The sequence below is a fragment of the Danio aesculapii genome, chromosome 18 (assembly GCF_903798145.1).
Source record: "Danio aesculapii chromosome 18, fDanAes4.1, whole genome shotgun sequence".
In the NCBI taxonomy this organism is placed as follows: domain Eukaryota; kingdom Metazoa; phylum Chordata; class Actinopteri; order Cypriniformes; family Danionidae; genus Danio; species Danio aesculapii.
Genome location: NC_079452.1, coordinates 38,484,640 through 38,499,663, shown reverse-complemented (window position 1 = coordinate 38,499,663; position 15,024 = coordinate 38,484,640). Strand labels below are relative to the sequence as shown.

Sequence of the window (15,024 nt, the reverse complement as noted above, 5' to 3'; positions counted from 1 at the left end):
ACAAAAAACAATCTGAATGTGACTTTTTTTGTCCCTTAAAATATATTTATAAATAATACAAATACTATTTAATATAATACAATAATACTAATATTAGCAATATAAGCACATTTATGAATTAAACTTGACCCTATATTGATCTATAATCAGATCACTATAAATAAATTCTAAACCTGAAGGAATTTTGTAAGATTACAAAAGAACAGTAAGATTATGAAAATTGCTTTTTTTCTTTTAGCTAGCATACACAGACAATTCATTCGCCAGGTCAATTTGCCTTTAGACTATATTCCTGATTGGCATGGAGTCCATCACATTCCTCATTTGACTTTCTTGTCACACTTGATTAATAGTGAAGCTCAAAACAATCCCTCTTTTACCGTCTCTGCTGAGCTTTAGAGATGGTAAATGAAGACAGTCTGTATTTTCTTTAATCAGCTGCTGGTGGCCTGTGGAAGCAGGCCTGAAGACCACCATATGGTCACAATGGAAATGAAAGGAGACAGACACAGGTAAACCCGAGACGATCCGCTCGGCCGTTTCCAACACATCTTCTCTCATATCTGTCCACACGGATTTCAGCTGAGCGAATTCAGATGCAGGGCATACGTGCGAGAAATTCGCTCTTCAGTTTTAGCTGCTTCGCTTTTTCAGTTTCGAGTTTCAAGATCAGAGAGAAAGCGAGAATGCGTTTGGTCTTAAGGGACTTCTGCTCGCTTTAGATTTATGGATAAAAACGGTTTCTTTATATAATGGTCTCCTGTCTTAGGCAGAAAGCCAATGTGTGCTCATGCTTCATTATGACTAAAGGGTATTTAACAGGCAAAAAGTGATTTGTCTAGCAGGCATGGATGTTTACCGAGATACTAATTGGTCATTTAGGGTGTGTTCACACTTGGCAGGTTTGGTTTAATTAAAACAAACTATAGTGTGCTTGCTCTGTTAGTGTGGTTCATTTGAAAAAAATGCTTAAACCCTGTATGCACCAAACAAGCAGGCAAAGAACTAAGAGCGAGAAAGATTAATCTTAGTCCACTTCAGACTCAGAATGTTACCCATTATGTTGTTCTTCTGACACCTTTACACAGCAACATCAGTGGATCATTTCCTGTTCACTAAAGATCATTTTTAAAAAAGTATTCTTTACACTACGAGATGAGTTTAAAACATTTGATCTATCTATCTATCTATCTATCTATCTATCTATCTATCTATCTATCTATCTATCTATCTATCTATCTATCTATCTATCTATCTATCTATCTATCTATCTATCTGTCTATCTATCTATCTGTCCATCCATCTATATGTCCATCCATCTATATGTCCATCCATCTATTTGTCTGTCTGTCTGTCTGTCTGTCTGTCTGTCTGTCTGTCTGTCTGTCTGTCTGTCTGTCTGTCTGTCTGTCTGTCTGTCTGTCTGTCTATCTATCTATCTATCAAAAATCTGCCATTTGGAACACCTTTTCTTAAATATAAAGCAGTAAAAAATGCTTTCGAATGTTTTTTGGGGGATTTTACAATGTGATGAACAGTAATTAATGACAGAAATCTCACCTTTTGGATGAATAAGCAATTTTATAGTCTGTCGACTTATCAAAACTTATATAACTGCAAATACATGCATTAAATTGATAAAAGTGACAGTAAAGACATATAAAATGTTATATATATATATATATATATATATATATATATATATATATATATATATATATATATATATATATATATATGCATATTTAAATTTTCATTGGTATTTTGTTTTGTCAATAAGTTGTACTGTATCAGTCGAAATTTTAGATTTTTCTTTTATGCCAAAAATCATTACAATATTAAGTGAATATTATCTTACATGAAAATACATGAAAGTACATTTCCGGCTTTAGATATGCAAAAAAATTTTTGATTAGTAATCAAATCTGGATAGCTTTAAAGGCAATTTTCTCAATATAAAAATTTTTAAACTCTCAGACTTCAGAAATTTAAATAACTCCATGTAGAGCAACCATCACCCTATATGGCAAGCTGGTTTATTTAGCTCTCAGTACTGCACGGCAAAAAGTTTTAGAACAACACAAAGGATGCTAAATAATGATTTCATTTTCAGCAACGTTTTGAGCAAGGTATAGTTCCTGGGTTTAATTTTACAAGGTTCAAACTGACAAACCTCTGCCTAAATATTTAAAACTAAACAGCTCAAGCGCTTTTTTTTCAGTGTGGATTATTGTGTTTGTTTACCGTCATAGCCAGGAGCTTGCCGTATGTGAGGTGTGCTGGTATATGGTCAGGTTTGGCTCGCAGGGACTCTTTATACCAGTGTTCTGCCTCGGTGAGTTTGTTCAGCCTCATGAAGGCCTCTCCTGTGAGGGACGAGACAGAGGTCAGGTCAACAGGTCAGAAGTTAAAGAAGCACATAACCAGCCCTGCGCCGTGCTTCATCCCACAGCAGAAATGAAGGCAGTCAACTGAAAACAAACCACAAAAAAAAAAATCAACACTTCATGAAATGGGATACTGGAGTGAAACCAACAAGAACCTGGTTATTGCTTACTGACCAGAAGATAGTCAGTTATTAAATAGATTATTTACATTAGATTAGATTTATTTAACAGTATTTATATTAAATAATAATAAGCATAAAGTACAGAAGCATTAATAGCATAATTGTATTATTATTATTATTATTCAGAATATTTATTATAACATAAAATACATATTTTGTAACATTATATATAATATTTAAAAAAATATGTGGGCTACATTTAAATATTATTAATATGTATATATATATATACATATTTTTATGAATATAATGTATATAAAAATTCTGAAATTGCTTGTAATTAAACATTGTACATATACAATATTAATTATATATAATTAAAAAAACTTTCATAATATAAATTTTTATATATTTCACAATATATTAAAAGAGTAAAACAAAATATTAAGTAGAACAATTTACACTACCTGATAAAAGTTTTGTCGTCTATCCAAAGTTTAGGAACAACAAATAATAACTCGCCTTCTAGTTGATCATTTGGTATATGAAATATATGAAAGGCAAAGGCCTCTAGATTATGCTTATTTTACCAAAATAAAATATGATCATGCCTTGATTTTAAAATATTTAATTAGGACAGTAAGGTCTGACTTTGCTTAGACAAACGTCTTGTCATTTAACAGAAATAATGTACAGTACAGAATATAAAGTCATGGTGCAGTAGAAAAATAATTAATATTGTGTATGACTCCCATGAGGTTGGAGGACTGCATCCATACATCTCTGCAATGACTCAAATAGCTTATTAATAAAGTCATCTGGAATGGCAAAGAAAGCGTTTTTGCAGGACTCCAAGAGTTCATCAAGATTCTTTGGATTCTTCTTTAATGCCTCCTAATTCATCTTTACCCCAGACATGCTCAATAATGTTCATGTCTGGTGACTGGGCTGGCCAATCTTGGAGCACCTTGACCTTCCTTGCTTTTAGGAACTTTGATGTGGAGGCTGAAGTATGAGAAGAAGCGCTATCCTGCTGAAGATTTTGCCCTCTCCTGTGGTTTGTAATGTAATGGGCAGCACAAATGTCTTGATACCTCAGGCTGTTGATGTTGCCATCCACTCTGCAGGTCTCTTACACGCCCCCATACTGAATGTAACCCCAAACCATGATTTATCCTTCACCAAACTTGACTGATTTCTATAAGAATCTTGAGTCCATGCAGGTTCCAATAGGTCTTCTGCAGTATTTGTGATGATTGGGATGCAGTTTAACAGATGATTCATAGGAAAAATTTACCTTCTGCCACCTTTTCCAAACGATCAACTAGAAGTCAAGTTATTATTTGTTACTCTTAAAACTGGGATAGATGACAAGACTTTTGTCAGGTAGTGCAAATAAAAAGAATTATTTAACTGTTTTAATAATTAATTATTATATTTTAAAATAAAACCTAGAGGAAAAAACATCTACACTAATACATTTCTAAAAATAGCTCTTCCTCTCAGCAATTCAAAGCTGTGTCTGTCCCGCGCCAACCCTGCTCTTATAAATCCAGATGTAAAAGTGAACTCCTTATGGCATGAGTATAAACACACACTCCTATCCTTTAAACATCATCTAATACCTCAGCCAGACTCGATCTCCCACCCACCTGCAATAACACACACACACAGATCATTACAGAAGAGCGAATCACAGCTACTTCACTGAGATAACACAGCCTAAACAATGTTAATGTAATGTAATTAGAGCAAAAATAACATAAGCAGAGGGTACGTGACTACACTGGGGTTTCACATGACCCGTCAGTCTGAATACGCGTCTGTCCGCACCCATGTAATGCTGGTGTCAAATATAGGACATACGGGTCATTAAAACAGCCCCAAGTCAAATAACACTGGAATTTTCAGCTATTATTACAACAATAAATATATATATATATAAAAACATAACATACTGCAGACAGCTTATTGATGACAGATGAACGATGATGTCACACTAAACTCTGCCCGTATTTGTAAATCTACATGGATATTGGTTTGGAAAACCCGTAAGATTTTTAGGGAATACAGAAACTTCTGACTCTTTTAGCAAATCTTACATAAACACTTTCTCATTTGTTACTTCCATCATTTGTTTTGAGAAACAGAATTAGATTATTCTTTCTGAAAATTCCTACCAATAAAGAGACTAATGGGATTGTGAATGTACTAATCAAAAGAAATTTGTATCCTTTTTATCACACGACTCAGTCAGGGCATTTAAAATGCAAAAAAGGATTTTGAACTATCAAATATTCTGCAAAACTGTTTCAACAATGTTAATAATCAGAAGTCTTGTACACTTTTTTCCCCAAACATTCCGTACCATGGGATATATACACAGTGTACATGATCTGAATTTCAGACTGATATTCTTTAGGAAATACAAGGTGAAAAGTCATATAGAAATTGGCATTGGGTAAAATGGCATCAAGCTAAATAAAAACGCCAAAATTAACAAACAAGCATTAGGAAAAAAAAAAGCATTGTACAAAATGACAGGAGAAGAAATTGGTTGGAATGAATTGGGGTCAGACAAAAGTACATCAGACAAAATGTATTTGTATGAAACAACATCAGACTAAGGTCATCAAACAAAAAGACAAAAAATAAATTAATCTGATGAAACACCATAAAGCATTGAACAAAAAACTAAAAATTACTTAAAAAGACACTGGATAAAACCAGATGAATGCAATGTTTTCATACAGAGAGAAAGTAGGGCTGGGTGATACTGCAAACAATGATCACAATATCATGTTTCATATCATTCGATTTCGATAATTATTGAATATTTTTTAACAATCCATTTAGGAATATTAGGATTTTTTATTTAACCACTTTATTTAATTTAAATTTACCAGCATTACTAAGGCAAATAGTTTTAATAGTCGAATATAAAAATATTTAAACAAAACATCTGATCTCTTTATAATAAAATAAACACAAGTGTTAAAGAGACTCTTAAACAATCTGACCTCCTCAGTCAATCTGTACTTAGTTCAGTTGACCACAGAAGAAAGCTGAGGGATTCGGGTTGTTGAAATGAGTACAATAGAGTGGGAACAGCAAAAACAAACACATGAACATAAAACAGACACGTGAACACAAATGAGCTCTGAGGCAAAGGAGCATGGGGAAATAAAAAACATAAATAGTTAGGAAAAATACAGCCGGGAGGAAATAATTGTGAGAAAATGAGATGGGAGGGCAAGACTGAACGCTGTGGGTTGGTAAATAGGTTGCATAAGATATTAAAATGCAACCGTTTGCTCCAATGCTTTACATAAAACAAGAAAGTGATTCTCACGCTCTCTGCGCCGTACAGAGCCTTTAACTTATCTTGTTTGTGAAGCTGTTAACTCGATCTGACAAAATCAATTTTATGGATCAAAGAAAGCTTTTGAAATGTTTCCTGAGAAAAACACCAATACAATTACAGGCCCACTGTTGTGAGACAAGATAAAAAACAACAAAAAAACAACTTGGAGTTACTGTTACAGTATAAGGGATACAGTCAGTCAGTCTTTATCACAAAATAAGCTTGACAGCGAGGTCTTGTATCGCCCTGAAGGAGTTTATTTTGCAATAATGACATGCTGACTGTACATTACCTCACTTATTACACAACTGCTTACTAGATAAATATATGCGCATGAAATATTGATGAGTTGAAATTATTTTATTTTACTGTAAAAAGCTTAACTAGCTTATCTTGTTGAATTTATGCTACAAACAGCTTACAGACTTTGCCAAGAAATGCAGTTCAAAACAACACAGAAAACAACCTGTCTAGAAAACACTGGGATATTACAATATTATTTCACTGTTTTAAGAAATTAATTATTCACAAAGATGGATTAAAAATTAAAAAAAGCTACCACAAAAACGTTTGTGATGTAAAAAAAAAAAGAGTTCTATTTCAAATCGAAAAATTGTCTATTCACAAAAAAAGTAAATCCAGCTTTGCCATCTCATTATAACAAACAATCACTTTAAATCAAAATAGCCACTATGCTAATACATTTGAGTCCAGTATAAAGTAGAAGGACAAAGAAACAGACTTACCCATCATATTATAAAGGCTCTGCGGGGCAAACTGCCTGGGCATCTTCTGTATTGCTTCTTTATAAACAGATATGGCCTCCTAAAAAACAGAATAGACCATTTACTCAATAACAGTCACAATTATAAGAATAACCAATGTCTAAATAAATAAATAAATCCTGAAAAACTTACTTTCAGAATAGCAAGTCAGAATAATATAGATTTTTTTTCTTGAAAATTGTTTAGCTTCAATTGGTAAAATAGTGGCTTAGAAATTTAATAATTAACATTTAAAGAGTTTCTATTTTTTTCCATTTGCATAGGGTTAAAAAGTAGCTTAATTTCTTCATTCATATCTCCATTGTTAAATGCATTTTGTGTCTGACTTTGACGGACTGACAAGAATTGAAAATGAACTGCGAAATATAACTTGATGTCAAAGAAGGCGTGGCCTCATTGACACAACCACCAATCACATAATCACAATGGACTACTCATTCTTCATGAAAAGCTGTTCACGAGCCAGAGTAAACACTTTCAAGCAATAGAACAAGAATTTAATCAGGAGCCACAGGTACACTCAAAAAACTGAATGTTGCTGCTTGTTCCGACTAATTAATTAAAGTAGAAACAACACAATTCTTACGACTTTTTGAGACAACTTAACTGTTTTATTTTCAATCCACTTAAATTTGTAAAAAAATATTAAGTTCAATGATTATTCAACATGAATTAACTGTGTGGAACCTGGCATTTTTACAGTGTATATTAATTTTCTTTTGCTTTTATACTGTATATATTTTGTCAAAATGCCGGCAACTGCTGATTTGATTTTATGAATCTCCAAGTAACACAGGTTAAAAAAAAAAATTAAAATTGTAAAAAGTGAATACTTAAAAAAGTGAGTAAACCCATTGCTAATTGCAATTGCTATTATACATATATATATATATATATATATATATATATATATACATATATATATATATATATATATATATATATATATATATATATATATATACATACATATATATATATATATATATATATATATATATATATATATATATATATATATATATATATATATATATATATATATATATATATATATATATATATATATATATATACACATATACATATATATATATACATATATATATATATATATATATATATACACATATACATATACAAATACATATACATATATATATATATATATACATATACATATAAATATATACATATACATATATATATATATATATATATATATATATATATATATATATATATATATATATATATATATATATATATATATATATATATATACATATATATACATATATATACACACACACATACGGTTCGCTTTTTGGTATAATTTGACAGTGGAAACGGGCATAAAAGTGTACCGAACTGTACCATACCGAACTGTACTTTAACATTCAGTAGAAATGGGTCATTAGTTCATTTACTTTGTAATTTGAAGGTAATAAGTTTACTCACTTTTCAACTTATAGCTTTTTACAGTGCACCAACATTTTTATAACAAATGCTACGTTTTTGTATAAACTACCCCTTCAATTGTTTTGATAATATTATATTTGGTGTGAACATACAGGTTTAAATCCCATCTCACCTCCTGATTGCCCTGTTCATGAAGCAGCTTCCCTAGGTTATAGAGGCAGCTTGTGACCGAGCTTTTGTGTGCATGCGGATCCTTCAGGTTTTCATCTGAGATCTCAGCACAAGTCACAAAAGTGCGCTTGGCTTCCTCAAGACGGCCCTGGTTCATCAGGACAATCCCTGTGTTCAAGTAGGCGGCTGAAAGAGAGAACGAGAGAAAAGGGTGAATATCAGTGCAAAAGGTAATGAGGCTTATTGAGGCTCAGCAAAAGACCTCCACTGGGGCTCCAGGAATGAACTAGTTGATTTATGCAGATCAGCGGCCTGCAGTCTAGTCGATAAGGTGCCAATACATATTCACGATCCAGCCGGGCGAAAATTGAGTTGAAATCAGCAGGGGGATATCCCACTCCAGCTGCAGGCTTAATTCTCAAGCTCTTAATAGACCGCGGATACGCACAGAACCAGATATAAATGAGTTTATATCACTTGGGCAGGACAATTTATTACAACAAATGCAAAAGGGAATCGAGGGGGGAAGCAGACATCCATCACTCTCCTAAAAGCTGCAATATGTTTGTGCTCAGATCTCCAACATTACTGATCTTTTGCAGACGTCTGACAGTATATTAATGTGAGGAAATACAAGCTTAAAACTGCTCAGAGTTGGGGAGTTCTAGAACACATGTTGTCCTGTGTTTGAATTACAAAATAAGTACATCGATTCGAGGTGACGCGGTGGCGCAGTGGGTAGCATGATCGCCTCATAGCAAGAAGGTCGCTGGTTCGAGCTGGGTCAGTTGGCACTTCTGTGTGGAGTTTGCATGTTCTCCCCATGTTGGTGTGGGTTTCCTCCGGGTGCTCCGGTTTCCCCCAACAGTCCAAAGACATGTGGTATAGGTGAACTGAGTAAGCTAAATTGTTCGTGGTGTATGTGTGTGTATGAGAGTGTATTGATGTTTCCTAGCGATGGGTTGCAGCTGGAAGGGCATCCGCTGCAAAAACATATGCTGGATAAGTTGGTGGTTCATTCGGCTGTGACAATCCAAGATTAATAAAGGGACTAAGCCAAAAAGAATCCGAATGAATGATTGAACATCAATTCGAAGTGAAAGTTACATTGTGTTAACCAGGGGTTTAAAAACGTCAGACATACACAGTAAAAATTTCTGTAAATTAGCATATTTTGTTATTCATGTTTTTATTTTTCCCTCTTTTTTATGCTTTTGAATTGCATTATGGGATATTGATCTTTCTTACAACAACTTTTAACTTTGAAATGACTTTTATTATCATTTTTAATAGTTTAAAATAAGGATGTCCCGATCAAGGTCTTTTGCCCTCGAGTCCGAGACAGAGTCATTTGATTTTGAGTATCTACCGATACCGAAACTGGATCTGATGATTCTAAAAGACATAAAAAAACATAAAGAAGAGCGAAGAAACAGACCCAGGATGTTCCTTATTTTTTATTTAATTCACCTTATTTTAACATTCAACAACTCTGTTAACAAACAGAGCACTTCTGTGAGGAACAATCAAGTAAGAAATAACATCAATTATTCACTTGTGGACTTTAAATGTTAAAAAAACCTCATATAAAACAAATAGCACCTCAACTTAAAATACCTGACAAGCACGTAAACAAACAAAAAAATAAATAAAAGTGCTTGCAAAATCAGTAATGTGCTTTTAGGAACTGCATTTCTAACTCTTACTGTAATCACAGCAGTAAGTTTCATAAAAGTAAATGAATGTTTTTCCTAATAAAACTCACTGTATTGTGTAGGGTGTTTGTTTTTGAGGTGCCTTATCAGGACCTCTAGGTTGGGGCCACTGATCTCTCTATATAGATCAGTGGTTAGGGCTTGTAACTACATTTACATGGACATCATTAATCAAATAATTTAAGGTAATCTGAATAAGACAATGATATGTTAAAGGTGTTTACATGAGTTGCTTTTTAACGTTCCTTTCACGATCCTGTTTTACATGTTATAGCACATAGATTGATTAACGTCCTTGCATCACCACGCTATCCACGTTTCCTCTGGAGTTCATTTCATTTCGGATTTTTTTTACTTTACATTTTTTTTTTTTACATACTTTCATTCAGCAACATATTGTTCATCCCCCTTGACAAACTGAGGTATTGGATGAGAATATGAAGTAAGGACTGGTGGAAAAGTGTTGTTTAAATGGATTTTGATACCGCACAGTGAATGGAAAGAAAAAACCTCTGCATTTTGTGACGTGGGTGTCCGTGGTCCTTTAAGGTAATCAAAAATCAATGGTAGACTCTGATTTAGAGTATTGTTTTAATCATATTAAATTGGAGCATTGGTGTCCATGTAAACATACTCAGTGAAAGTGCCAGATGATGTCACAAGCTGTCAAAGACAGTGCATTCCTGTGCCTTCAAGTTGATTCGCAGTGCCCTCAATTGTTTCATGAAGTTTGACGTGTTTCCCCCCTTACCCACAACTTTTGTAAAGCATCTGCTTCATGTTGCTGTGTCAGAATTCTTGCTTGATAAAATATAGCCATACTTTAGAACGCTTAGTTAAAGCAAATTTGATGAACGTGATCATGCATGTTGATTAATCTGAAGGGGGCAGATGCGCTGTACTGCGCGTGTTGTCTATGCGCATGTTCTCTAAAACAGGGGTTCCCAAACTTTTCAGCCTGCAACCCCTAAAATAACAATGTCAGTGACTCGCGACCCCCAAATTCCTCAGAGGTGGTTATAAGCGTACAAATGTTGCACACACATCAATAGGCAACAATAAACATGAGCATACTGACAACACAAAAAAGTGCAACAGTCTAACAACCGTATCATTATTATAGTCATTTATTAATTAGGTTAATTTAATTTTAACCTCAGCTAAATTGCTGGACACAATGTTTTCAGCACAAGTCTATTCTTGGTTTAATTTTGGAGTCCGTCTCTCAGAGATGATCCTCAATGTTCAGTTGTGACCTGTATTTTTATTTTTAATGTATTTGATTGCCATAAAGTTGTAAGAAAGTTTAACCTGGTGCTATAAAATCAGTGTGCTGCAGCTGACGCTATTACTGTGTTATTAGTCTGAGGTAAACACCAATCCTATGAAAAAAATTATGTAAAGGCTGATCCCTTTTCATTTGCATGTTGTTGTTTTTACTAATAAAAACTACTATCTTCTGTGGGTTATAGATAACACAAGGTAATTCTAATAGTTTAATAACATTTATTTGGCTTTTGGAAATCACCAAGCGACCTCCTGTCATTGTGCTGCGACCCCCCATGGGACTCCCAACACCCACTTTGGGGACCACTGTTCTAAAAGAAACAAGAACGAATGCCTAACATCGCCGACGGTGTCTGTATCCCTTAAAGTCGTCTAGAATTAATTGTTTAGAGATGGTGTGACACAACGCGTACCTATGTGTGCTTTGATGTACCAAAATTAGGCACCAAAATTCATATGCTGATTCGGTCCGACTGATTTGGACCCAAATATTTAGTAATACTTAATTTTTTTTTAGAAATATATTGTCTAAGACACATGTCAGACTTGATCTTAAACCAGTGATAATTATATACTCTTCAACAAGCTAGTTGATTCTGAAAATATATAAATAGAAACTAAGATTAGCACAATATATCTCTCTTTTTTATCAGAGCTCATAAATCCCAAGACTCCTCTGAATGCATCCTGCTAATCGTCTCTCAGGGCAAATCAGCTCATTTAAGCAGAGCAGCAATAATTTCCTCCCATGACACTAAAAACAACATGGGAAAATTCAACCAAAAAACCTCCAAATGGCCAAAAATAGCATGTGTGTTTCATTTGGATATGGGGCAAGCAAATGCATTCACTGGGCCTGACACTTTGAAAGGACTTTGGCCTGAATCCTTAGGGGTTTTTTTTCAGTTGAAATCGAATCAAACGTCAATCATTCTTTGACAAGAGTGGAAAGAGTCACTGTGGAGGCCTGTGAATCATCATTATTTCTCTAATGCTGGACTTCATCCCAACACACACAGACACACACAGACACACACACACACACACACACTTTTCCGACTGTTGTTGCCTGGACACTGAAGACTGAGGAGGCTTGAAATTGTGGATAAAGAGACGAGCTGTACTTACAAGCCAGCGTTGGCCTGCTCCCAATGGCCAGCTTATAGTAGTGAAGGGCCTCTGAAAACCTGCTGTTCTCCTGGAGCAACAGACCCCTGCAATCCAATCACACCAAGACAGACAAACAACAACTGTTACAAATGATGAGGAATGACATTATTTAAAACTGACAAGAAGCGTATAGATGCTGTGATATAGTAGCTTGATTTATACAGTTGAAGTCAGAATTATTAGCCCCCCCCCCTTTTTTTCTTTTTTAAAATGTTTCCCAAATGATGTTTAACAGAGCAAGGAAATTTTCACAGTATGTCTGATAATATTTTTTCTTCTTCAAATTATTAGCCCCTTTAAGCTATATATTTTTTTTCGATAGTCTAGAACAAACTATTGTTGACTTGCCTAATTACCCAGCCTAGTCAACCTAGTTAACCTAGTTACCCTTTAAATGTCACTTTAAGCTGTATAGAAGTGTTTTGAAAAATATCTAGTCAAATATTATTTACTGTCATCATGACAAAGATAAAATAAATCGGTTATTAAAAATGAGTTATTAAACTATTATGTTTAGAAATGTGTTGAAAAAAATCTCTCCATTAAACAGAAAATGGGGAAAAAAGGGGCTAATAACTCAGGGGGGCTAATAATTCTGACTTTAACTGTACAAATTTGTTTAGTGATATTGAATTTCTACAAAACCTTACAGAACAAGCTAACAAATAAACAATAAGTTGTTATAAAAAAGTACATTTTCTAAATATATATATATTTTATTATTCTGTAGCCACAAAAAAACAGGTCATTTTTTAACTAAATTTGATTTAAAAAAGGAAAAAAATTATTTTTACAAAATGTAAAATTGTATTTTAATAGTTTAAAAAAATAATAATAATAGAAAAATAATGACTAATTAATTACAATTTGAAATAATTTTTATTTAATAGACTTTAAAATGTAATTTATTCTTGTGACAAGCTGGAGAACGGGGAAAAATAGCACTTTAAATAACACTAAACTTGTTTAAATGACAGGGAATGTTTTATTATTATTACTATTATTACTAAATATTGTTAATTATTTTGTTTACATTGTATTAATGAAATTTACTATAATAGTAACAATAATAATAATGAATATTATTTAATTATTTGGACATTTTTATTATTTAAACGTACTATAATAATAATAATAATAATAATAATAATAATAATAATAATAATAATAACAGAATAATAATAATAATAATAATAATAATAATTATTATTATTATTATTATTAATAATAATAATAATAATAATAATAATAATAATAATAATAATTATTATTATTATTATTATTATTATAATAAATATTATTTAATTAATTGGACATTTTTATTATTTAAACTTACTATAATATTATTATCATTATTATTATTACTACTACTACTAATAATAATAATAACAATAATAATAATAATTATTATTATTTAATTATTTGGAAATTTGTATTATTTAGACTTACAATTATTATAATTAAATATTATTTAATTATTTAAACTTTCTATTATTATTATTATTAATAATAATAATAAATATTATTTAATTTTTTTAACATTTATATTATATAAACATTATATTCTTCTTCTTCTTCTTCTTATTATTATTAATAAATATTATTTAACTATTTGGACATTTTTATTATTTAAACTTACTACTACTATTATTATTTTATTTTTTTCCCCTTTTTTGCATTTTTATTATATACTACTTTTACAAACATCATGTCAAATAATTCTGAGAAAACAAACAAACAAACAAACAAACAAATGTGTGTTTTCTGATCTTATTAATCTGATCACAATAGTTTTAAATTATTATAAGAATACAAATATACAATATTTAAATATACAAAAATAGTTATTTATTCCCCATGCTACTGATTTTTTTCTAATTACAAAAGCACATCCAAAACAAAACATCTCACACAGGTTGACATGCATTGTGCAAAATTATTTATAAAACGTTTGCGTTTTTCCTGAAAAAATTGAGATGCATCGAGAATGGGTTCATAATCACATCACAACTCCCTAAATTAAAATCGAATCAGATTGTGAGATGCCTGAGGATCTCCTTTCCCCGCTGCTTTACATGCATTGCTGTGAACAGGCCAAACGTGTGCGGTATATGAATTATGTATTAAGTGTCTCTGTAGCCTGATGCTGGGGGTTAATGTGTCTAGAGGGACCCTGTCAGTGTCCTCTGGAAGACGGATGAATCTGGGGACAGTCTGGAGGTTTATTCTGCTTTGACATGACAGATGGACAAAATTCTGCTCACTCACAGGTTATACAACATGTCGGCCATGTTCCTCCGGTAGTACAGAGCATTTCTGTAGGCTTGCTCAGCCTCTTCCACCTTCCCCTGGTTCTTCAGGACATTTCCCAAGTTTCCCCAGGCTGAGGAAAGACAGTAAAACATACTGTAATAAAATATGCAGAATAATAGAGTTTGAATACATCTCAGTTTTATAGATACGCTATTAAACACTAATTAACACTATTAAAACACAACACAACACACAAAAAACACAGTAGAAGTATGCCATATAGGCTGTTTTGATTACAAATAAATAACAAATAAATGTAAAGAGGGCGATGCAGTGGCGCAGTAGGTA

General features: G+C 32.5%; 1 protein-coding gene across 1 annotated transcript in view; it reads right to left on the bottom strand.

Annotated features, from left to right (window-relative positions):
• Nucleotides 1-15,024, bottom strand: part of tmtc2b (transmembrane O-mannosyltransferase targeting cadherins 2b) — a 217,941-nt gene that overhangs the window by 39,294 nt on the left and 163,623 nt on the right. Inside the window, exons 4-8 of the mRNA XM_056477886.1 lie at nucleotides 14,692-14,806; nucleotides 12,382-12,467; nucleotides 8,253-8,437; nucleotides 6,620-6,698; nucleotides 2,245-2,366 (exon numbers count right to left, since the gene is read on the bottom strand). Coding sequence (XP_056333861.1) covers nucleotides 2,245-2,366; nucleotides 6,620-6,698; nucleotides 8,253-8,437; nucleotides 12,382-12,467; nucleotides 14,692-14,806 — 587 coding nt within the window. The remainder of the gene's footprint in view (nucleotides 1-2,244; nucleotides 2,367-6,619; nucleotides 6,699-8,252; nucleotides 8,438-12,381; nucleotides 12,468-14,691; nucleotides 14,807-15,024) is intronic.